This window comes from Aotus nancymaae, unplaced genomic scaffold (assembly GCF_030222135.1).
Source record: "Aotus nancymaae isolate 86718 unplaced genomic scaffold, 86718_ANA_hifiasm-v0.15.2.pri h1tg000108l, whole genome shotgun sequence".
In the NCBI taxonomy this organism is placed as follows: domain Eukaryota; kingdom Metazoa; phylum Chordata; class Mammalia; order Primates; family Aotidae; genus Aotus; species Aotus nancymaae.
The window spans coordinates 30,513,084-30,539,434 of record NW_026988523.1 but is presented as its reverse complement, the minus strand read 5'-3'; the positions used below and the strand labels follow the sequence as shown (position 1 = coordinate 30,539,434).

Genomic DNA, 26,351 nt, shown 5'->3' with positions numbered 1-26,351 from the left:
AGTCCCCTTCTACCACAGAGTTCTGCCCACTTAAGAACAGCAGATTTTGTAAAACTTCACACACTAAAACAATCTTGTTATACTCTTCTTTTTTTTTTTTTTTTTGAGATGGAGTTTCGCTCTTGTTACCCAGGCTGGAGTGCAATGGCGCTATCTTGGCTCACCGCAACCTCCGCCTCCTGGGTTCAAGCAATTCTCCTGCCTCAGCCTCCCGAGTAGCTGGGACTACAGGCGCGTGTCACCATGCCCAGCTAATTTTTGTATTTTTAGTAGAGACGGGGTTTCACCATGTTGACCAGGATGGTCTCGATCTCTTGACCTCGTGATCCACCCGCCTCGGCCTCCCAAAGTGCTGGGATTACAGGCGTGAGCCACCGCGCCTGGCCTGTTATACTCTTCTTATGGGGCATTTGGTTCCTGCTGATCCTACATTTATATAACTGAAAGGATCGTTCAAGTGTGCCACCTCTAGGTTAGCTTCTAGTTTCAGGTGTATCTTACCAAGTATGATGACATCATGTTACATTACATCATAAAATTATGGCCCACTGTCCTATCCTCAGGACCTTAGGTACTGAAGAATGAAAACCCATGGCCTTATTCTAGCCAATAAATTCAACGTCTGTCCCATTTTACTAGCCATTTCCCTGAACAGGAACAGTACAGACTGGCTTGTGTTTCATCTCATTGCGGAATGCAAGAGTGAGAAGGCTGAGAAAAAGAGAGGTGAAATAATATAAAGTGTGTATAACATATTTCAAATCTCTTGCAAGGGGGAGTCTACCAGGTTTATTACATTCAGCTCAGAGATGGTTCTGTGGTTGTGGAGCTGGCCTTGTAGGGATTCTTCACCAGCTTGGCACACCGAAAAATCATCACTATTAGGAACAGAAACAGAAGAACAACAAAGGCGATGGCAAAGCCTTTGTCCACATCAACACTGCTCGACAGGCTCGAATCTTCCATGGGGACTTGCACCTCGTTACTGTTGTCCAGCTACAGCTTCAGATTTGTCATATTCCTAGACACAGGAGGGTAAAACAGGCTTATTGGTTTGTGTGTATATGTATGTGTTTTCTTAATAACATTGTAGAAAACCAAAAGGGGACCAATGGTTGAAAAAATATCAGCAAGATTTACTTAAGCAGTTACGAAACTGGTAAAGTTCATGTAGATGACTGACAAGATATACATATATACACAAGCATAAAATATATGGAGAATTACTCCAAGGCAAAACGTGAGCAAATGTATACAACCTAGAATTCAGGCGGACCTTCCTTGTCCCCTAAGATCCAGGTAAAACTGTCTTAAGCATCTGAATTCTGTGTTAGGTAAAAATCCTCCTCTAAGATTGCTTCAAATTCCAAGAGTACTTATTGTACCTAGTTTGTTATATAGTCTTAAACTCACTGGGTATGCACATGAAATTGTTTTATTTTTTTCTGATCATTACATGTAATTGTGCTGTCATTCTCATATCTTCATGAAAAATTAGGTATATCCCAGAAGTGATCAATTTCAATTATTAAAACTTACAGGCCGGGTGGGGTGGCTCACGCCTGTAATCCCAGCACTTTGGGAGGGTGAGGCGGGCAGATCACAAGGTCAGGAGTTTGAGACCAGCCTGGCCAACATGGTGAAACCCTGTTTCTATTAAAAGTACAAAAATTAGCTGGACGTGGTGGCGGGCACCTGTAACTCCAGCTACTCAAGAGGCTGAGGCGGAATTGCTTGAACCTGGGAGGCAGAGGTTATAGTGAGCTGAGACCACGCCATTGTACTCCAGCCTGGGCGACAAAGCAAGACTCTGTCTCAAAAAAAATAAAACAAAACAAAAAACTTACTCCACCAAGAAAATTCTGAAAAAGAAAAACAAAGTAAGAGAACTCATACTTCCTAATTTCAAAAACTCACTACAAAGCTACAGTAATCAAAACTGTGATACTGGTACAAAGATAGACACACAAATCAATGCACTAGAATTCAGAGTCCAGGGCTGGGTGCGGTGGCTCATGCTTATAATCGCAGAACTTTGGGAGGCTGAGGCAGGTGGATCACTTGAGAGGTTAGGAGTTCAAGACCAGCCTGGCCAACATAATGAAACCCTGTCTCTACTAAAAAAAATAAAAATACAAAAATTAGCCAGATGTGGTGGTGCACGCCTGTGGTCCCAGCTACCCAGGAGACTGAGGCAGGAGAATTGTTTGAAACTGGGAGGTGGAGGTTGCCGTGAGCCGAAAGTGTGCCACTGCACTCCAGCCTGGGTGACAGAGCGAGACTCTATCTCACAAAAAATAATTAAGAGTCCAGAAATAAACCCATATATCTATGACCAAATAATTTTTTTTTTTTTGAGATGGAGTCTCGCTCTGTCACCAGGCTGGAGTGCAGTGGCGCCATCTTGGCTCACTGCAAACTTCGACTCCAGGATTCAAACAATTCTGCTTCAGCCTCTTGAGTAGCTAGGAATACAGGCGTGTGCCACCACACCCAGCTAATTTTTGTATTATTTAGTAGAGAGGGGGGTCTTACCATGTTGGCCAGTATGGTCTCAATCTCTTGACCTCAGGTAATCCACCCACCTCAGCCTCCCAAAGTGCTGGAATTACAGGCATGAGCCACCTCGCCCGGCCAACTTTTGTACTTTAGAAAGATTATTATGGAGGCTGGACGCAGTGGCTCATGCTTGTAATCCTAGCATTTTGGGAGGCCAAGGCAGGCGGATCACGAGATCAGGAGGTCAAGATCATCCTGGCCAACATGGTGAAAGCCGTCTCTACTAAAAATACAAAAATACAAAAAAAAAAAAAATTAGCTGAACGTGGTGGTGCACAGCTATAGTTTCGGCTACTCTGGAGGCTGAGGCAGGAGAATCACTTGAACCCAGAAGGTAGAGGTTGCAGTGAGCTGAGATTGCGTCACTGCACTCCAGCCTGGTGACAGAGACTTCATCTCAAAAAAAAAAAAAAAAAAAAAGAGGCCGGGCACGGTGGCTCACGCCTGTAATCCCAGGACTTTGGGAGGCCGAGGTGGGTGGATCACGAGGTCAAGAGATGGAGACCATCCTGGCCAACATGGTGAAACCCCGTCTCTACCAAAAAATACAAAAATTAGCTGGGCGTGGTGGCGCGCATCTGTAATCCCAGCTACTCAGGAAGCTGAGGCAGGAGAATTGCTTGAACCCAGGAGGCAGAGGTTGCAGTGTGCTGAGATTTCACCACTGCACTCCAGCCTGGTGCCTGGCAACAGAGTGAGCCTCTGTCTCAAAAAAAAAAAAAAAAAAAAAATCGAAAAAAAAGAAAAGAGATTATTATTTAGAAAATGGGCTGGGTGCAGTGGCTTACACCTCCCAGCACTTTGGGAGGATGAGGTGGGAGGATCACTTGAGGTCAGGAGTTTGAGACCAGTCTGGGCAGCATGGAGAGACTTTGTTCCTTAATTTTTTTTTTTTTTTTTAGCCAGGTGTGTGGCATGTGCGTGTAGTCCTAGCTACAGGTGTGTAGGCTGATGCAGAAGGATCCTTTCGGCCCAAGAGTTCAAGGTTATAGTGAGCTATGATCGCACCACTGTACTCCAGCCTGGGTGACAGAGGGAGATCTGGTCAATTAAAGTTACAACAAAACAATGAAAAGACAAACAACTCAATTAAAAATTAGGCCAAGGATCTGAATAGAAATTACTTCTTCTGCATAAGGAAGATATGCAAATGGCCAATAAACACATTTTTTAAATGGTCAATGTAATTAGTCATCAGGGAAATGGAAATCAAAACTTTGAGATGCCACTTCACACCCACTAGGATGACTGGAATCAAGTCAGATTAAATGTTGGCAAGAGTATAAAGTAATTGAAACCCTCACTGACTGTTGGTGGAAATGTAAAGTGACAAAGTTACTTTGGAAAACAGTCTGGAAGTTCCTTAAATTATTAAACGTAAGAGTTACTGGCAAGGTGTGGTGGCTCATGCCTGTAATCCCAGTACTTTGGGCAGCTGAGGTGGGTGGAGGATCACTTTAGCTCTCGAGTTCAAGACCAGCCTGGGCAACATGGCAAACCTCCCTCTCTACAGAAAATACAAAAATTAGCTGGATGTGATGGCATGCACCTTTAGTCCCAGCTACTTGGGAGGCAGAGGTGGGAGGATCACCTGAGCCTGGGAGGCCGCAGTGAGCTTTGATCACGCCACTGCACGTCAGAGCCAGACTTCACCTCAAAAAAAAAAAAATAAATAAAAAATATTGATTTCTGAAATCCTTGCTCATGTAAATAAAAAAAAAAGAATGGGCAGATTTTGCAAGTTCCTCATAAAGGGTGATTTTTAATAAAATATGTTATTGTGACAGAATGATCAGATTTTCAAAACAAAACATATGGATTGATAGAATAGATTATTAAATAGATTATTAAAAGAAGCCCTTCTCTGTTTCAATGACAGCTGCGGCACAAAGGCCAAAATAAAACAATACGTAGCAGGAACCCTATGTTCCAAAGAGGGATCTAATAACCAGGCATTGCAGAGCAAGTAGCTAGACAATTTTTGAAATATTTAGTTCAGTATTCACCTTGAGGGTCTAAAAAGAGTTGAGAGTAAAGAGGCAGTGGGTTTTCTTGGGGAAAGTTGTTGGAATGTTGGCATTTTCCCTCGGTACACTGCAGGAGAAAGGTGTACAGGGGGAAAATACCAAAGGCGACTGCTTTCCCTTCAAGCTTGATGTATGTTCCTTGCAATTTGTGGGACATAATGGTCTGCTTTTTTGTCATTTTGTCTTGTTTATATTCCATTTTTAGAGTTTTTGCCCCTACTATTATTGCATTTATTTTATTTTTTTTTGAGTATGTGAAATACTAACATAGTTACCAGAACTATACAAAAAGTTACACTCAGAGAAGTATCACCCCTCCCCCACCATTTTTTCCATTCCATTTCAACCACATCTCATTCTTTCCACCCCATTCCTACCTCCCTCCTACTGGTGAAGAATCTCATTCATTTCTAGTTTATACTTCCTGTGTCTTTTGCACAAGTGAATAATTTTTTATTTCTCCTTTTTTCTTATACTAAGGATAGTAGCTTGTAGATACTCCTGCATTTTCCTTTTTGCACTTGCACTTATCAATATATCCTTCAAATCCCTCCTAATCTGAAGTGATCGGTTTATAGAGATCTTCTGCACGCCCCCCCTTTTTTTTTTTTTGAGACAGAGTCTTGCTCTGTTGCCCAGGCTGGAGTGCGGTGGCGTGTGATCTTGGCTCACTACAACCTCTGCCTCCCAGGTTCAAGCGATTCTCCTGCCTCAGCCTCCCAAGGAGCTAGGACTACAGGCATGTATCACCACACCTGGCTAGTTTTTGTATTTTTTATAGAGACAGGGTTTCATTATGCACCCAGGCTGGTCTCAAACTTCTGGTCTCAAGTGATCCTTTCACCTTGGCTTCCAAAAGTGCCGAGATTACAGACATGAGCCACTGGCCCCAGCCTAGTGTGGTCTTTTTACTTTCTTAGTAGTGTCCTTTGAAGCACAAAAGTATTTGTCTATTTTTCCTTTGGTTGTTTGTGCTTTTGGTGTCACATCTAAGAATCCACTGCCAAATCCAAGGTAACAGTGATTTACCACTATGTTTTCTTCTAAGAGTTTTATGTTAAATAGCTTTGTCTCTTAAATTTAGGTCTTTATTCCATTTTTAGTTAATATTTGTATACAGTATGAGGTCAGTGTCCAACTTCATTTTTCTGTATGTAGATATCCAGTTTTCCTAACACTATTTGTTGAAGAGACTATTCTTTCCCCATTGAATGTTCTTGACACTCCGATTGAAAAATCACTTGGTCATAGATGCATTTCTAGACTCTCAATTCTATTCTGTTTATCTGTATATCTGTCCTTATGCCAATATCATACTGTCTTGATTACTGTAGTTTTGTAGTAAGTTTTGAAAGCAGGACATGTGAACATCCCACTTTTTTTAATTTTCAAGAGTATTTGGTTATTTAGGGTCTCTTGAGTTTCCAAATGAAATTCAGAATCAGCTTGTCAGTTTTTATAAACAAATCAACTGGGATTCTGAAACAGATTGTATTGAATCTGTAGAGCAATTTGGAGAGTATTGGCATTTTAACGATATCAAGTCTTCTGATCCATGAACATGGAATATCCTTCCATTTGTTTAGATCTTTTCAATTTCTTTCAACAGTGTTTTGTAGCTTTCAGAAAATACATTTTGCATTGCTTTTGTTAAATGTATTCCTATTTTGTTCTTTCGTTATCTTAAATGGGATCGTTTTCTATCTTTTTGTTTGTGTTTTTCTGAGAGAGGGTCTCACTCTGTCATCCATGCTGGAATGCAGTGGCATGATCATGGCTCACTGCAGCCTCAACCTCCTGGGCTCAAGGGATCCTCCTGCCTCGGCCTCCCAAGGAGCTGGGACTACAAGTGCATGCCACCATGCACAGCTAATTTATTTTTATGTAGAGACAAGATATCACCATTTTTCCCAGGCTGGTCTCAAACTTCTGGACTTAAGTGATCCTCCCACCTTGGATTACCGGTGTGAGCCACCATGCTCAGCCTGGAATTGTTTTCTTAACAGTTATATATTTTATGTAAATTATCTGTTCATGCATTTTGTCTCTTTTTCTATTGAGATTTAGGTCTGCTCCTCTCCTCAATTTTTAAATGTTTATATATTAGGGATATTAGCCCTTCTTATATAATATATATTGCAAATCTTTTCTCACAGTTTGTCAGGTTTTGTTTTCTTTTTTTTTTTTGAGAAAGAGTCTTGCTCTGTTGCCCAGGCTGGAATGCAGTGGTGCAATCTCAGCTCACTATAACCTCCACCTCCTGGGTTCAAGTAATTTTCCAGCCCAGCTTCCCAAGTAGCTGGGATTACAGGTGCCTACCATCACACTCAGCTAGTGTTTTGTATTTTTAATAGAGACAGATTTCACCATGTTGGTCAGGCTGGTCTGAAACTCCTGACCTCAAGTAATCTGCCCACCTTGGCTTCCCAAAGTGCTGGGATTATAGGCATGAACCACTTCACCAGGCCGTGTTTTCTTTTTGTTTGTGATGCATATTTTTTCCATGCACAAATTTTTTAGTTAACATAATGAAATTTATAATTTTTCCTTTTATTACCTCTGAATTTTGAGTCATTATTAGAAAAATTACATTCAGGCTATAGAATGCACCCATGTTCTTTTTTACCATTTGCATGGTTTCATTATTTCCCATTTAGATCCCTGATCTATTTGGAGTTTTTAAATCAAAATTTTTTTTTGGAGACGGAGTCTCGCCTAGGCTGGAGTACAGTGGTGCAATCTTGGCTCACTGCAACCTCTGTCTCCCAGGTTCAAACAATTCTCCTGCCTCAGCCTCCTGAATATCTGGGAGTGCAGGTGCACACCACCACACCTGGCTAATTTTCTGTCTTTTAGTAGAGACAGGATTTCACTGTGTTGCCCAGGCTGGTCTTGAACTCCTGAGCTCAGGCAATCTGCCCACTTTGGCCTCCCAAAGTGCTAGGATTACAGGCATGAGCCACTGTGCCTGGCCAATTTTTTTTTTTTTTTTTTTTTTAAGAGATAGGGTCTCACTGTGTTACCCAGGCTGGAGTGTAGTGGTGCAATTATACCTCACTGCCACCTCGAACTCCTGGGCTCAAGTGATCCTCTTGCTTCAGCTTCCCAAGTAGCTAGAACAACTACAGGCACATGCCAATATGCCTGGCTAAATTTTTTAAAAATTTTGTAGAGATGGAGGTCTTGCTATCTTGCCCAGGCTGAAGCTCTGGCCTCAAGTGATCCTCTCACCCAGCCCTCCCAAAGCACTGGGATTTCAGGAATAAGCCACCATGCTTGGACTTTTTGGAGTTTATTTTAGTTTATGGGGTGAAGAATAAGGAATGGTTACCAGTTGGTGGATGGTTTCTAATTTACATCCACAAAAGCACTATAGAAAAGAGATTGCCTGAAGCCCTGCAGCAACACAGAAAGAGGGCAGAGCTGGTACTGAACTAAGCAAGGGGAATTTTTTAAATCTTGAGGACCAGATATGGACTCCACAGATAGGGTCCAGTCTGGGGTCATATAAAAGAAGATTCCACCCAAGAGGGCTTCCTGCTAGGATGAAGTTACTTTAACAGAATGTGGCTAGAGGTAAATATATTAGACTCAGCATTGTAAAGACCAATCAGAAGAAGGATGTTGACTTTGAGGGATCTGCAATTAGATAACCTTAATGGAAATTTCTGAGAAACCTATAAAAAGCACATCATGAGAAAAAGAGCCCTGAACATCATCCCAGAAAGAGAGAGAGAAAAAAAAAACCACATCTAGGCTGGGCACGGTGGCTCATACCTGTAATCGCAGCACTTTGGGAGGCTAAGGTGGATGGATCATGAGATCAAGAGATCGAGACCATCCTGGCCAACTTGGTGAAACCCGACCTCTACTAGAAATACAAAAATTAGCTGGGTGTGGTGGCGTGCACCCTGTAGTCCCAGCTACTCGGGAGGCTAAGGCAGGAGAATTGCTTGAACCCGAGAGGCAGAGGTTACAGTGAGTCAAGATCGTGCCACTGCACTCCAGCCTGGTGACAGAGCGAGACTCTGACTCAAAAGCAAACAAACAAAACACACACACACACACACACACACCAAAAAACCACATCTATAGTGCCAGCTACTTGGGAGGATTGCTTGAGTCCAGGACTTTGAGGCTAGACTGGGCAACATAGCAAGACTCACCTCTTAAACAGAAAAAAGCCAATAGATTTGTTTTGAAAAATGGTTTAATGGTTGTTTTGGTTACACACAGGCAAAGCTAAAATCTTGTTTGATAAAAAGTTAATTGGGATGATGCAGAGCTAAATTGCTCTGTGAAACAATATCATAAGTTGTGGTCATTATGGTACAGAGCTGTGCCTTGCCAGAGAATTGGAAGGAAGTGATCCTAAAGCCTAGGATGAGATAAAACTGGTCCAGAGTTCCTCCCAATAGCTAAAGAGTATATAAAGATTGGTAAATATTTGCACCACCCTTTAGGTATATGTATTATTTATAGATATATCACATTGTTTATGTATCTTGTCCTTTTTACAGTGTTCTTTCAGAGCAAGGTCACATGCATTTTTACATTCAAAACTGCAGCAATTTCTCACTCCCTATATCTATTAATATCCTTTTGGAGACTAGCCTGTGGTGGCTCATGCCTAAAGACCCAGCACTTGGGAGGCCCAGGCAGGTGGATCGTTTGAGCTTAGGAGTTTGAGACCAGCCTAGGCAACATGGTGAAACCCCATTTCTACAAAACATACAAACATTAGCTGGGTGTGGTAGCTCATGCCTAAAGACCCAGCTACTTGGGCGGCTGAGGCTGGAGAAAAGCAGAGGTTGCAGTGAGCCAATATTGCACTACTGCACTCCAGCCTGGGCAACAGAGTGAGACCCAGTCTAAAAAAAAAAAAAAAAATCCTTTTGGGCCTATTCCAAAATACTTCTCACATAAATTTTCTTCTCTGTTTCCCTAAGCCACCTCTGTAATCCAGGCCATCAAATGCCAGATTCCTATAAATACACTTTGATTCCCTGAAAACATTCTTATTCCCTTCCAAACTATAAAGTGATCTTTAATAAATGTAAATTAATCAGTCATCTGATCAAAATCCTTTTTCAGCTTCCCACTGTATTTAGACTTCTTAATGGGGTGCCAAGGCTCTTGACAATTTCTTCTTCTTTTCTTTTTTTTGAGATGGAGTCTCTGTCACCAGGCTGGAGTGCAGTGGTGCAATCTCGGCTCACTGCAACCTCTGCCTCCCGGGTTCAAGTGATTCTTCTGCCTCAGCCTCCCGAGTAGCTGGGACTACAGGCACCTGCCACCATGCCCAGCTAATTTTTATATTTTTAGTAGAGGTGGGGCTTCACCATGTTGGCAAGGATGGTCTCTATCTCTTGACCTCATGATCTGCCCGCCTCTGCCTCCCAAAGTGCTGGGATTATAGCCGTGAGCCATTGCAACTGGCTGACAATTTATTCTAACCTTCTTTCTTATCTCTCTGTCCCCTGTACTTTCTGACTTGGCAATGGTGGGCTTCTCACAGTTCCATGAATTGTGCATGCCCCTCTCTTCCTCTTTGCCTTCAAGCCTTTTCCCTTAACATTCTCTTTGTGTTATTCTCTTCCCTCTATATTCAACTTCTAGGCTTTGCTTAAATATTAATTTTCTAGGGAGATCTTTCAGTAATATTTACTATAATTTATTATATTACTTTAGTCTGTACTTGCTGATAAAATTGTAATCCTTTATGAGAGTAGAGATCATATAGAATTTTTTATCCTAAAAGTCTGGGATATATTAGATGTTCAACAAATATTTGTTGAATGAATGTAGCACTATATGTTTCTAAAGTGGGTATATAAAACTGTTTGTTGAATGAATGAATGGCTTTGAGATATGGTGTTGGCATTGAATTAAGACAGAAGACTACTGGTGATCTAAAAGGAAATAGTCCTAGCAGAGTAGTAAAGTAAGAAGGAATCCAGATTTTAGTGGATAAAGCAGCAAACGGCAGTGAGGAAATGAAGACAGTAAGATTTTAAATCATTTATGAGAAGTTCAACTAGGAAAGAAAGATGAGAAGTAGAATAGCAGCTGAAAGCCTACTGGAGAATTAAGTGAGAGATTCCTTTTCACAGGCAGAACAGAAAGGTATCAGGTAGTGTGCTTTCGGTTGCAAGTGACAGAAAAACCCACTCACATGAGATTTAAAAATAAAATGGAATTTAGTGACTCATGTGGCCAAAAAGTCCAGAGTGAGGCTACCTTTAACTATGGCTGAATCCAGAGATTAAAAGTACTGCCAGGGCTCTGCCTTTCTATGTCTATGGCTTTTCTTAACCCTGCCTTTCTTCTATGTTGATTTAATCCCCAGTTTGGCATCCCTTACGGTATCAAGAATGGCTCCAGCAAATTCAAACCTCACATATTCCCCATACCTTTCATCTCTCCTACTCCATTCCAGAGGAAAAAGAAACACTTTTATATCAGTGAGGATTCTTGTTTGCAAGCAACAGGAATGGATTCTCCCTTAAACAGAAAATATACTTATTGTAAAAAGGTCAGGTAGCTCTCAGAAAGAGAACTATTCTTATAAACAGGCAGAAATCAAGAGAAGCCAGCCATCAGGAGTCATAGCCAGGGTCTGCACAGGAAAAGTCTGGTTAGGGCAATGCTGGCATTAGACATTGCTACCACCGGACACTGCTGTTGCCAAGCACTGCTGCTACTGTCATTGGATACTACTGCCTCTGGCATGGCTGAATTACAAATTGTGTCATCTTTTTGTCACTCAGTATTCCAGTCTCTGGCCAGAGCATCTGACTGGTCAAGGCTGAGTCATGCACTAACACCTTGGCTGCCAGAGGGTGGAAGAGGGAATATTTGATTTCTCTAGGCTTCCGCAGTGGAGATTGTTTCTCACATATTCATGTAAAGAAAGATTTCTCCATGGCTGGCCAGGTACAGTGGCTCACGCCTGTAATCCCAACACTTTGGGAGGCCGAGTCGGATGGATCACTTGAGGTCAGGAGTTCAAGACCAGCCTAGCCAACATAGTGAAAGCCCATCTCTACTAAAAATACAAAAATTAGCTGGGTGTAGTGGTGTGTCCCTATAATCCCAGATACTTGTGAGGGTGAGGTGGGAGGATCGCTTGAACCCGAGAGGTGGAGGTTGCAAAAGAAAAAACAAGATTTCTCTAAACAGGAAGAATATTTGGATGTTGGGCAGACAAAAAAATGACAAACATCCATTCTTTGGTCTTGGCCCCAATCTAGCTTTAGGCTATTAAAAAAAATAGACATGGAGGCCGGGCGCGGTGGCTCATGCCTGTAATCCCAGCACTTTGGGAGGCCGAGGCGGGTGGATCACGAGGTCAGAAGATCGAGACCATCCTGGTCAACATGGTGAAACCCTGTCTCTACTAAAAATACAAAAAATTAGCTGGGCATGGTGGCGCGCGCCTGTAATCCCAGCTACTCAGGAGGCTGAGGCAGGAGAATTGCCTGAACCCAGGAGGCGGAGGTTGCGGTGAGCTGAGATCGCACCATTGCACTCCAGCCTGGGTAACAAGAGCGAAACTCCGTCTCAAAAAAAAAAAAAAGAAAAAAAAAACAATAGACATGGAAAGGTTAAAAATAAAAGGCATAGAAAAAGGCATATGTGGTAAAGACTAGCCAAAATAAAACCGAGGAGCTATATTAATATCAGACAAAATAGAACTAAATACAGAAATCATTATTAAGGTTAGAGAGGATTAGTAAATAATGATCAAAGGTTCAATTCTGTAGGAAGGTATAACAGTTCTAAATTATATGTACCTTCATGGGTACACTGAAAGTCCAGACTTTGCGACATTGATATATGCATGTGAGAAATCTGCACTTGTACCCACTAAATAAATACGAATAACAAATAAATTATATGCATCTATTAAAACAGTCTCAAGATAAATAGGAAAGCAATAGAACTCTAGAGAGAAATCAGTACAAACCACCATTATGGTAGATACTCCACACATTTGTCTCAAGTATTAATAGGTCGACTACGTAAAAATCAATGAAGATATAGAATATTTGAATAATACAATTAGCAAACTTGATTTATTGAAGATCTATGGAACCTTGTACCCTATAATTAACAAATTCATATTTTTCCATTGTAGTCTTTAATTCCATTTGAGTTGGGTTTTTTGGTCATGTGTAACTAAGAATCCCACTTCTGTTTTAAATAACTAGAAAGTTTCTATTCCCTGCAAATAAACCCTGATTAACACAAACACCAAGTTGAGTTTTTCCCAGAAATTCAAGGGTAGTTTACATTAGAAAACCTGTAAGTGACATTTAGTATACAGATTAAATGAAAAAATTACCTCAATGATTACAGAAAAAGCATTTGATAAAACTTAATACTAGCTAAGGCAGGAGGATTGCCTGAGTCCAGGAGTTTGAGACCAGCCTGGGCAACATGGTGAGACCCCATCTTCATTTTTGAAAAAAGAAGAAAAAAAGATACTAATATAAAATACCTATGTTAATATTCTTAGCAAAATAGGGACAGAAAGGAACTCCTTTAACCCATTTATGCTTGAGGGTGCAATTTTTTGAATTTTTGCTATGACCTTGAGCAGGAGGATATAAATAACTCCCACATGCTTAGGGTTCCAATAATGGAACACTAGGCATAAATGGGAGTATCCATAAAAAATATATAGGCTAGGTACAGTGGCTCATGCCTGTAATCGCAGCATTTTGGGAGGCTGAGACAGCAGGATTGTTTGAGGTTAGGAGTTTGAGACCAGCAAGGGCAACATAGTGAGATCCTTCTCTCTAAACAAATTTAAAAATTAGCCAGGCAAGATGGTGCATGTCTGTACTTCCAGCTACTCAAGAGACTGAAGTGGGATGATCAGTTGAACCCTGGAGGTCAAGGCTATAGTGAACCATGATAGCATCACTGTATTCCAGCCTGGGTGACAGAATGACACCCTGTCCAAAAAACAAACAAACAAAAAACTATAGGAAACCTACTTCTTAATGATTGAGAGTTGAAAGATTTTCTTTTTAAAATCGGGAACCACACAAAAAAAGGTTCACTATGTTAACTTTTTTTTTTTTTTTTTTTTTTTTTGAGATGAGTTGCCTATGCTCTGTTGTCCAGGCTGGAGTGAGTGGTGAAATCACAGATCACTGCAACCTCTGCCTCGCTGGTTCAAGCGACTCTCCTGTCTCAGCCTCCCATGTAGCTGGGATTACAGGTGCCTGCCACCACACAGGCTAATTTTTTGTATTTTTAGTAGAGATGGGATTTCACCATGTTGGCCAGGCTGGTCTCAAACTCCTGACCTTGTGATCTGCCCACCTCAGCCTCTCAAAGTGCTGGGATTACAGGTGTGAGCCACCGTGCCCAGCCGTTAACTTTTGTATAACATTAATTCTGGAAGTCTCAGCCAGAGCAGTAAGATAAGATGAAAAAAAAAATGGATTGAAAAGAAGAAAACAAAAGTTAACTATTCACAGACGTCATTACCCGCAGAAGAGTCTAAAGGAAAGTATGAGATAATTAAAGCTTAGCAAGGTGACTGGGTAAGATACACAAGCTAATTATATTTCTAAATACCAGCAACACACGAGATAATGTAATTTTTAAAAAGCATCACTTACAATGGCATTAAAAATACGTAAGATATTTAGAAAGAAGTCTAACGAAAGTTGAGTAGGACCAGTTTGGAAACAATTAACAAACCTTACTGAAAGTCATTAAAGAATGCTTAAGTAAATGAAGGGATATACTATGTGGATTCAGCGTAGTAGTTAGTTCTACCCAGATCGATCTATGGATACAATGCAACTGCACCAAAATCCCATCAGGATTTTTTTGAGAAAACTGACAAATCAATTTTCTTAAACATATGTGGGAACTCAAAGGCTCAAGAATAGAGTAGATAGAAGCCAGGCATGGTGGCTCATGCTTGTAAATCTAGCACTTTGGGAGGTTGAGGCTGGCAGATTTCCTGAGCTCAGGAGTTTGAGACCAGCCTGAGAAACATGGCAAAACCCCATCTCTTCAAAAAAACCCCCAAATTAGCTGGGCCTGGTCGTGAGCACCTGTAGTCCCAGCTACTTGGGAGGCTGAGGTGGGAGGATCTCTTAAGTCACCGAAGTCGAGGCTGCAGTGAGCCGAGTTCATACAACTGCACTCCAGCCTGGATGATAAAGCGAGACCCTGTCTCAAGAAAAAAAAAAAGACATTCTGAAGAAAAATAATAGGGTAGAGAGATTTTCCTTATCAGCTATCAAGGTATATTATGAAGCTACAGGATTTATGACAACAGGGTATGTATGTGGGCATAGATACCCCTAGAGAGCCCAGCGGCAAATCACACATTTAGAGAAACTTGAATTATAACACAGTGAGTACTGTTGGTCACAGAAAAAGCATGAACTATTCAATAAGCGATACTGGAAAATAGGATATTTATTTTTAAAACTGCATTTAGTTATATGTAAAAGGCAAGCTTAAAATCCTTTAGAGGAAAATATAGCATATCTTTATGACTTCAGGCATATACTTTCTCATTATTCATCATTACATTCTTCAAAAAGGACATCTTGCTTTACCCTGGCACTTGCAGATCCCACTAGACCTCTTCAGCCTGAATATTTTATTTTATTTTATTTATTTATTTTTTGAGACAGAGTCTCGCTCTTATTGCCCAGGCTGGAATGCAATGGCACAATCTTGGCTCATCGCAACCTCCGCTTCCCGGGTTCAAGTGATTCTCCTGCCTCAGCCTCCCGAGTAGCTGGGATTACAGGTGCCCGCTACCACGCCCGGCTAATTTTTTGTATTTTTAGTAGAGACGGGGTGTCACTATGTTGGTCAGACTAGTCTCGAACTCCTGACCTCAGGCGATCCACCTGCCTCTGCCTCCCAAAGTGCTGGGATTACAGGGGTGAGCCACCGTGCCCGGCCAGCCTGAATACTTTACTGATTTTCCACCTTCTCTCGATTAGAGCATTTCAAGAGACTTCCATCTTTCTTTGATTTCCTTTCATTTATTCTCTTTATCACAAATTTCTAGTATAATTTTATACTATGTAATCTGTCCAAATCTTATAAAGAGAAAAATAAAAAAATATATACTTCCTGAAAGCAAATAATTCCAAAGCAATTTGCTGGGTAAAGTGGGAAAGGAGCCCAAAGGGAGGAATCCACAAGGTTTTACTGAAGAGGCCAACGCATGAATCGAATTGAGGGCTAAGAATGAGTTTACCAGGCAGACGAAAGTGGGAAAGGGGAGAAGGAAAGAAGAAATTCCAAGTAAAGACATGAAGGTTTAAGGGAAGACAATATAGTATGTCGAGAAACAGCAATTGTTCAGTAAACCTTTGAGATATATTTTACTGAATAGATAGGATTAGTAGCCAAGGCCGGCTCACAAGGGGTCTTGTGTTGCATGTTAAACACTCAGGACTCAACTTTGTAATCAGTGGAGGGCCACTGGAAAGCTTGTAAACATGAACATTACATCATTAGATGTTTGTGTTAGAAATATCAGATAGCCAGGAATGTGTTGGGTACATGAGGCAACAGTTAACCTGATATTCTTCCATCGATATGAGTTTCTACAGGGCAAACATCCATTTCCAGTAGGAAATGTCTGTCAATGTGGAAACATCAGTGTCAGAAGAACACACTGCTTTTATTGGGTATGAATAGCACCACCTTCACTGATTAATAAACTCAGTACACTAATATTTTATTAGCGTATGAATAGTACTACCTTCACTGATTAATACGCTACTATAAAATAATATGCTAATATTTTATTAAAATATTAATTAAAATAATACGCTAATATTTTATTAGCATATGAATAGTACAACCTTCACTGATTAATAAACTCAGTTGGGAGTGGGATTAGTTATAGCAGTCTTTGTAGAGGTGATGGCTGAGCTCCATTTGGAACAAGGAAAGAGCACTCCAAATAAAGTAATAGTGATAGAGACAGGAAGCATGGACGCTTTTTGGAAAATGATGCTTAATTTAATATGGCAGAACTCACAGTGCATGAAAGTGAAGGGTATAAAGTCTCACGTTGGAAGGAAACTTTAAAGGTCATCTTGTGCCACTTTCTAACCATTCCTGTAAAGCCTTGGCTTGAACTCCTTGTGTGACAGGGGCTGGGCACTGACTATTTCCTGGCAGTCTATTTCAGAAGGTTCTGGAAGGCAGTAATTTTTTACCTTAAGCCAAATCTGTATTCTTAGTATGGCTCCACTTTTAACTTAGAACTGTATAAGGCAACACATACCTTTTCCATACACAAGAGTATCAGTAATTTAAAAATAGCTATTAAGTACGTTTTGATTTGTTTCTCAGAGGATGTGGTCTACCACTCTAACTTTTTTCTTTTCTTTCTTTTTTTTTTTGAGACGACTTTTCACTCTTGTTGCCCAGGCTGGAGTGCAATGGCACGATCTCAGCTCACCACAACCTCCGTCTCCAGGGTTCAAGCGATTCTCCTGCCTCAGCCTCCCCAGTAGCTGGGATTACAGGCATGTGCTGCCATGCCCAGCTAATTTTGTATTTTTTAGTAGAGACGGGGTTTCTCCACGTTGGTCAGGCTGGTCTTGAATTCCTGACCTCAGGTGATCTGCCCACCTTGGCCTCGCAAAGTGCTGGGATTTACAGGCATGAGCCACCATGTCTGGCCCACTCTACCCTTTTTCTACTGAAGATTTTTGTAGTGTGTCCATATTCCTTTTAAAATATGGTGCCTGATACAGAATACAAGATGCATGCAAACTCAAGATTATTCATCTAGATACTATACTTCTGTTGCTTAAGACAGGACCATACTGCACCTTGAAAGTCAGGGCAAGAACTCTGAATTTTGCTTTTTCAGGCATAGTGAAGCAATGGAAGGTTTTGAGCACATAAACTCTTTGGGAACCGGGGCCATATCTTACTGTGTATCCCACTGATTCTAACTGAAATGTAAGCTGTAGATGTCTGTCCCATTCATAGCATGGCTTCAGTGCCTCGAGAGGGCTGGGATATTTTAGGTATTTAATATGCCTACATGAACGAATTAATATAAATCTATATCAGTGTATGGCACATAGTGCATACATCAATTCACATTCGTTGAATTCAGGCAGGTAAATGATCAAAGCCACACTTCGAGAAGGTAACTAGCAAGAGTGTGTAAAAAGTATTAGAGATAGGCTGGGCATGGTGGCTCATGCCTGTAATCCCAGCACTTTGGGAGGCCGAGTCGGGTGGATCACAAGGTCAAGAGTTCAAGACCAGCCTGGCCAAGATGGTGAAACCCCATCTCCACTAAAAATACAAAAAAATTAGACGGGCATGGTGACGGGCGCCTGTAATCCCAGCTACTCAGGAGGCTGAGGCAGAGAATTGCTTGAACCTGGGAGGCAGCAGTTGCGGTGAGCAGAGATCGTGCCACTGCACTCCAACCCGGGCGACAGAGCAAGACTCTGTCTCAAGAAAGAAAGAAAGAGAAAGAAAGAGAGAGAGAGAAAGAAAGGAAGGAAGGAAGGAAGGAAGAGAAAGAAAGAGAAAGAAGGAAGGAAGGAAGGAAAGAAAGAAAAGTATTGGAGATAACACACACTACAGGGTGAAAACGAGGAGTTTTAGCAGTCTCAACAAGGGGAAACAAGGGCTAGGATAACACAGTGAGTAACAGAAAGGAAAGAATGGATGTGAGATTGTGAAGGAGAAATTGTGACGACTTAGAAATTAAATGGACATGTAGTGGGAAGAAGAAGGAAGAGATAAAGAAAACTTGGGCTTGAATTTGGAAAGCTGAAAGAAAAATGTTGCCATTCATATGATTATTTATTTTAGGAGTGGCAGATATTTTAAGGTAGTAGGATAAGATCAGTCTGGGGTAGGTTGAATTTAAATGCACTGACACAATATGCTCAGGAGGCTAAAATGTGGGACTGGAACTCAGAAATAGAGTGAGATCGGCCAGGCACTGTGGCTCATTCTTGTAATCCCAGCACTTTGAGAGGCTGAGGCGGGTGGATTGCTTGAGCCCAGGAATTTGAGATCAGTCTGGGCAACATAGCAAGACCCAGTCTCTACAAAAAAACAGAAACAAAAACAAATTAGCCCGGTGTGGTGGCACACATCTGTAGTCCCAGCTACTCAGGAGATTGATGTGGGAGGATTGATTGATCCCAGGAGGTTGAGGCTGCAGTGAGCCGTGATCGCAGCACTGCACTCTAACCTGGGTGACAAAGCAAGCCCCTGTCTAAAAAATAAAAATAAAAATAAATTAAAATACATTCTTACTAGAGAGAAAGATGCTGATGTTTTGTTTCTAAGTATGCCTTGTATATTTTTTGCTCATTTTCATATGCAGTGATCCAGATTTTGTATGGCCTAAAGTTTATACAACCTGGGGGTTTCTCTTTAAGGAAAGAATAAAAGATTTAAAATACAAAATTAGGGCCGGGCGCAGTGTCTCACTCCTGTAATCCAGCACTTTGAGAGACTGAGATGGGGGGGGATCACCTGCGGTCAGGAGTTCAAGACCATCCTGGCCAATATGGTGAAACCCTGTCTCTATTTTAAAATACAAAAAATTAGCCAAGCATGGTGGTGCATGCCTGTAGTCCCAGCTACTCAGGAAGCTGAGGCAGGAGAATCACTTGAACCTGGGAGGCAGAGGTTGCAGCGAGCCAAGATCGTGCCACTGCACTTCAGCCTAGGTGACAGAGTAAGACTGTTTAAAAAAAAAAAAAAAAAGGTAAAGTGTTTTCAAAATGGGGGAAAAGGTCACAACAAGTTTACTTCGTAGGCAAAATAGCTTTTCTTACGAAATACACTTTCAAAAATGGTAGAACTAAAATCTGTTTTCCAAAGAGAATACCTGTCCTAGAATTTTTTTAAAAGTGCTTTTAAGGTTCTTGTTTTGTTTGAGATGAGTAGCAGCACTTCTCGGGATTAAAGTAGGAGAAAGGAAGTGTGGTGTGAACCTATTGGTTTATGTTAAATTTGGACCTGCTAGAGTGAGAATCAGAATAACGGCATTTACAAATCCTTGGCAACACCAGTTCCGCTTTCAGTTTCAGAAAGATTTTCTTTCTATGTGTTTCTTTTCCAGATCACTTTATTCTTCCCACCTGCAATGCCCTGTTATTCTTGAAGAAGACTGAAATACTAAAAAGACCCAGTTTTTCTCTCCTGGCAGTAAGTTTAGTGCAAAGAGAGAGATGATGGTGAAGAAACACAATAATGAAGATTTTTTTAAACTATAATCCTTAAAATCAAAGACACTCTCTGGCTAATAGGACCAATCAGAGGCCCCCACCCCAACTTTCCTCAAAAAGAGACTCTGCTGAAGACATCCTTTCTCAGATGAAAGTTTAGCTTTTCCTGAAGGCTGTGTGCTGTGGCTCACCCCAGTAATCCCAGCACTTTGGGAGGCCAAGGTGGGGGCGGGGATCACCTGAGGTCAGGAGTTCAAGACCAGCCTGACCAGTATGGAGAAATTCTGTCTCTATAAAAAAAAAAAGCAAAAAAAAAGCTCTAATGAAAAAGGTCTCAGGCTGAGACAGAAAGGTTGCTTGAGCCCAGGAGTTTGAGTTCAGTCTGGGCAACATAGCAAGATCCTGCCTCTAAAAATAATAATAATAATAATAAAGCTCTTTACTTCCTTCAGTCATTTCCCCATGATTTCCCAAGTTCATAGGAAGGTGCTATTAAACTCAGAAGAATTGTTGGAATTTCTCCCAGTGTGGACTCCACCAGGAAGGCGGTGTGGGGAGTCACTTACCTTTTGAGAGTGGATATGCAAGGCTGGATTCGCCTGTTGCCAGAGCAGTCTCCTCCTACTCCAGTACATCTCTTGGCAGCCTCTGTTTTTATCAGCCTCTTCTGACAAAAGGAGGGTGGTTGGTAACTCTCGCCCTTCCCCACTCCCACGCTGAACTCAGAAGCTTCATGAATAGTTCAACTGAAACAGGATCAAGTTTCAGACACTCCCATACTGCGAAAATGATCCCACTAGATTAAATTGGAGCCTAGATCAGTGGAGGAATATTTCCACATCTCTGCCAGGGCTGGGGCAGCCACCATTAAAAGCTCAGGTAAAAACTTCTAAGTAGGACCACATGAGTGGTAGAGGATGGATCAGTAGCCAGCTTTTTGGTCTATGCAAATTCTTGGACCCTGATCCTGGTTCTAATGAATAAGAAATGTTGGGGGTGTTAGCCTCTGTGGGTGTGTATGTATGTGTTTAAGAGATGGGGTCTCGCAATGCTGCCCAGGCTGGAGTGCAGTGCGGTGGCTATTCATAGGTGAATCACAGTGCACTACAGTCTCAAATTCCTGGGCTCAAGTGATCCTCCTGCCTCAGCCTCCCTAATAGCTGGGACTGTAGGCATGCACCACTACTGCCTGTGGCATCTGTGTTTTAACCAGCTTCTCTAGGTGATTGTGATTTATGCTTAAGTTTGAGAATTACTTGTCAACAGGATCAGTGATGTTTTAAGCTTTAGAATGTTTTCCCGCTTTCCTCAGAAGAATTTACTTGATGCATTTGATTAAAAAAGTCAAAACCTGGCCGGGTATGGTGACTCACCCCTGTAATCCCAGCACTTCCGGAGGCTGAAGTTGGTGGATCACTTGCGGTTAGGAGTTCAAGACTAGCCTGGCCAATGTGGCAAAACCCTGTCTGTACTAAAAATACAAAAATTAGCCAGGTGTGGTGCCAGGCACCGTGACTCACACCTGTAATACCAGCACTTTGGGAGGCCGAGGCAGGCGGATCACAAGGTCAGGAGTTTGATACCAGTGTAGCCAACATGATGAAATCCCGTCTTTACTAAAAATACAAAAATTAGCCAAGCATAGTGGCACGCACCTGTAATCCCAGCTACTCGGGAGGCTGAGGCAGGAGAATCGCTGGAACCCAGGAGGCAGAGGTTGCAGTGAGCTGAGATTGTGCCATTGCACTCCAGCCTGGGCAACAGAGTGAGACTCCGTCTCAAAAATGTAAAAATAAAAATAAAATAAATAAAGTAACTCTTATGAAAGATGTGCTATACATAATAAATATTTACTGAATGCCTACTATGCGTCAATCATTGTGCTAGGTGCTGGGAACAGAATGGAGAATGAAGTTTATTCCTGACCCTCAAACCCTTTTTCTCTAAATAATAACAAATATAATAATTAAAAAACATTTTCAGTTTCCAAGTTCTTCTTGCATTTGACCATACCATCTCAAATTGTGTGGAAAAGTTCAGACAAAGCAAAGGTAATATCTATCCCTTTCCAGAGTAGGGAAAACAAAAACTAGGCTTTGTAGGTCGTTATAATAGCTACTATTTATTTAGCAATAGACCTTAAAACAAAATTGTTGTAACTTTTTGCTTTTTGTACTTATAAATGTAATATAATGTCATATCACATTCCAACATTATAGAATAATATAAAAGATAGAAATCTCCCATTAATTTTACCCTCTGTTAATAAAGATGTGTTATTAACAGTTTGGCAGATTTCTCCAGCTTTAATTTCTATATTTGTTATAACTATTATTATTATTGTTATTTTTTGTGATGGAGTCTCGCTCTGTTTCCCAGGATGGAGTGCAGTTGCGCGATCTCAGCTCACTGCCACCTGCGCCTCCCGGGTTCAAACGATTCCCTTGCCTTAGCCTCCTGAGTAGCTGGGACTACAGGTGTGCACCACCACGCACAGCTAATTTTTGTATTTTTATTTCATTTTATTTTTTTTGAGTCTGAGTTTTGCTCTTTTTGCCCAGGCTGGAGTGCAATGGCACGATCTCAGCTCACTGCAACCTCCACCTCTCAAGTTCAAGCGATTCTCCTTCCTCAGCCTCCTAAGTAGCTGGAATTACAGGCTCCTACCACCACACCTGGCTAATTTTTGTACTTTTTGGTAGAGATGGGGTTTCTCCATGTTGTCCAGGCTGGTCTCGAACTCCTAACCTCAGGTGATCTGCCCACCTCAGCCTCCCAAAGTGCTGGAATTACAGGCATGAGGCACTGCACCTGGCCTAATTTTTGTATTTTTAGTAGAGATGGGATTTTACCATGTTGGCCAGGATGGTCTCAATCTCTTGACCTCATGATCTGCCCACCTTGGCCTCCCAAAGTGCTGGGGTTACAGGTGGGAGCCACCACACCTGGCCTATAACTGTTATTTTTTAAAAAATCTTATATTTTGTTCACTTAACAGTGTATCTTGGACATCTTTCCATTTTTATATGTAAAAATCTGCTTTGGCCGGGTGTGGTGGCTCACTCCTGTAATCCCAGCACTTTGGGAGGCTAAGGTTGGTGGATCACCTGAGGTCAGGAGTTTGAGACCAGCCTGACCAACATGGCGAAACCCTGTCTCTACTGAAAATACAAAAATTAGCTGGGGACAGTGGCACATGCCTGTAATCCCAGCTACTCAGGAGGCTGAGGCAGGAGAATCGCTTGAACACAGGAGGCGGAGGTTGCAGTGAGCCAAGATCACACCACTGCACTCCAGCCTGGGCGATAGAAACAGACTCCATCTCAAAAAAAAAAAAAAAAAAAAAAATCTGCTTTATTCTTTTTAATGGCTGCTGAGTACTCAAGTACTCCATTTTCTCTATTGGTGGACTTTCATATTGTTTCAAATTTCTTATTATAGCAACATTACAGTAAATATCCTTGTGTGTGTGTGTGTGTGTGTGTGTGTGTATTTTTTTTTTTTGAGATAGAGTCTCACTCTGTAACCCAGGCTGGAGTGACAGCCTTGTATATCTATTTCTCTGGGCACTTGTGGAAATGTTTCTGTGGAATAAATTCTTCCAAATATTAAAAATGTAAATGCTAGATTGTAGGATATTCACATTTGGAATTTTAATAGATATTACCAAATTACACACTAAAAAGTTTATAGTAATTTATACTACCATGAAAGAGGCACAAAAGGGCCTTTTCTTTTTTTTCACAGCTTCACTAATATAAGTTACTCAGAGTCTCTGAAATATTTGTTGAGCTAATTGGCAAAAACAGTATCTTAGTTTTTAGGCAGGGTACAGTGGCTCACGCCTGTAATCCTAGCATTTTGGGAGGCTGAGGTGGGTGGATTACCTGCTGTCAGGAGTTCGAGACCAGCCTGACCAACATGGTGAAACCCCGCCTCTACTAAAGATACAAAAAAATTAGCCAGATATGGTGGCGTGTGCCTGTAATCCCAGCCACTCAGGAGGCTGAGGCAGAAGAATCGCTTGAACCTGGGAGGCGGAGGTTGCAGTGAGTCGAGATTGTGCCACTGCACTCCAGCCTGGGTAACAGAACAAGAAAATGAGACTCTGTCTCAAAACAAAACAAAACAAAACAAAACACCACAATATCTTAGTTTTTAAAAAATTGCATTTCTCTAATTACTATAGTATTTGAATCTCTATTGATTGTACATATTTTGCAGATACATACTAATCTATTTTCACCTTATCTATCCTTTTCCCTTTTGACTGAGCTATTAGTCTTTTACTTATTGGTTTGAAGATGTATATCTATCTACAAATATAAGTATATACCCACAGATATATTTTTACACATTTTTTTGTTTTTTTGAGATGGAGTCTCGTTCTGTTGCCCAGGCTGGAGTGCAGTGGCACCATCTTGGCTCACTGCAACCTCTGCCTCCCAGGTTCAAATGATTCTCTTGCCTCAGCCTCCAGAGTAGCTGGGACTACAGGCTCATGCCACCACACCTGGCTAATTTTTTGTATTTTAGTATAGACGGGGTTTCACCATGTTGCCCAGGCTGATCTCAAACTCCTGAACTCAGGCAATCCACCCGCCTCGGCCTCCCAAAGTGGTAGGATTACACGCATGAGCCACCACGCCTGGCCTACATGTTTTATTTATTGATAACTTTTCGTGGTAGAGTCAAGAGTGGGAGAAGAGCAGAGCATGTGATCAGCATGGCGGCCTTCTCTCCTCTCCTCACCTCGCTCTGGCGGCCTACCTTTACCTGCCCACCCGCTCGGGGCCCAGAACACCTTCCACCATGACCACCTCAGCAAGTTCCCACTTAAACAAAGGCATCAAGCAGGTGTACATGGCCCTCTGCCTCAGGGTGAGAAGTCCAGGCCATGTATATCTGGATCGATGGTACTGGGGAAGGACTGCACTGCAGGACCCAGACCCTGCACAGTGAGCCCAAGTGCGTGGAAGAGTGGCCTGAGTGGAATTCCGACACCTCTAGTACTTTAGAGTCTGAAGGCTCCAACAGTGACATGTATCTCGTGCCTGCTGCCATGTTTCAGGACCCCTTCCGTAAGGACCCTAACAAGTTGGTGCTGTGTGAAGTTTTCAAGTACAATCGAAAGCCTGCAGAGACCAATTTGAGGCACACCTGTAAATGGATAATGGACATGGTGAGCAACCAGCACCCCTGGTTTGGCATGGAGCAGGAACATACCCTCATGGGAACAGATGGGCACCCCTTTGGTTGGCCTTCCAACAGCTTCCTGGGACCCCAGGGTCCATATTACTGCGGTGTGGGAGCAGACAGAGCCTATGGCAGGAACATTGTGGAGGCCCATTACCGGCCCTGCTTGTATGCTGGAGTCAAGATACAAGCAGAGACTAATACCAAGGTCATGCCTGCCCAGTGGGAATTTCCAATTGGACCCTGTGAAGGAATCGGCATGGGAGATCATCTCTGGGTAGCCCGTTTCATCTTGCATCATGTATGTGAAGACTCTGGAGTGATAGCAACCTTTGATCCTAAGCCCATTCCCAGAAACTGGAATGGTTCAGGCTGCCATACCAACTTTAGCACCAAGGCCATGTGGGAGGAGAATGGTCTGAAGTACATTGAGGAGGCCATCGAGAAACTAAGCAAGCGGCACCAGTACCACATCCACACCTATGATCCCAAGGGAGGCTTGGACAATGCCTGACGCCTACCTAGATCCCATCAAACCTCCGACAGCAATGACTTTTCTGCTGGTGTAGCCAATTATAGCACCAGCATATGCATTCCCCGGACTGTCTGCCAGGAGAAGAAGGGTTACTTTGAAGGCCGTTGCCCCTCTGCCAACTGCGACCCCTTTTCGGTGACAGAAGCCCTCATCCACACGTGTCTTCTCAATGAAACCGGCGATGAGCCCTTCCAGTACAAAAACTAAGTGGACTAGACCTCCAGCTGTGAGCCCCTCCTGGTTCTTTATCCCACTCCAACTCTTCCCCACCCCCAGTTGTCCCAATTGTAACTTGAAGGGTGGAATATCAAGGTCTTTTTTTTTTCCTTGTGCCCAGTTAATCTTGCTTTCTTTGTTTGGCTGGGATAGGGGGGTCAAGTTATAAATTTCTTCACACCTACCCTGCTTTTTTTCTCTCACTGAAGCTTTTTAGTGCATTAGTGGGGAAGAAGGAGGGGAAACGTAACCACTGCTTCCATTTAGTGGGGTGCACCTGTCCAATAGGCATAGGTACCCAGACAGAGCATGTTTGCAGGAGGTGGACTTTTCTTTGAGGTAGCTGAAAGGGGAAGACCTGGGTTACTCTGGTTAGGTTAGGACTTGCCCTCATGGCGGAAACTTTTCTTAAGAGGTTATAACCAACTTTTCTATTAAAAGTGGGAATTAAGAGAGAAGGTAAGGGTTGGGAATCAGGGAGAATGGCCTTTGTCTCTTGCTTGTGGGACTAGCCTGGCATGGGACTAAATGCCCTGCTCTGAATACAAAGCTCAATATAAGCTGATGGATATCCCTACCTTGAAAGAAGAAAAG

General features: G+C 42.1%; 1 protein-coding gene and 1 pseudogene across 1 annotated transcript; one reads left to right on the top strand and one right to left on the bottom strand.

Moving 5' to 3' along the window:
• Positions 1-762: 762 nt before the first annotated feature.
• Positions 763-20,531, bottom strand: CTXND2 (cortexin domain containing 2). The gene is made up of 2 exons (XM_064370380.1): positions 20,377-20,531; positions 763-1,021 (listed from the first exon to the last, which is right to left on the bottom strand). The coding sequence occupies exon 2, from the start codon at positions 964-966 to the stop codon at positions 799-801; it is 168 nt and encodes a 55-aa protein (XP_064226450.1). The 5' UTR covers positions 967-1,021; positions 20,377-20,531; the 3' UTR covers positions 763-798.
• Positions 20,532-24,622: 4,091 nt separating this feature from the next.
• On the top strand, positions 24,623-25,763 carry LOC105724219 (glutamine synthetase-like; annotated as a pseudogene).
• Positions 25,764-26,351: the final 588 nt, after the last annotated feature.

What these genes read in the sequence shown, in the direction of transcription:
- CTXND2 (XM_064370380.1), bottom strand. Translation starts at nt 966, where the DNA reads ATGGAAGATTCGAGCCTGTCGAGCAGTGTTGATGTGGACAAAGGCTTT.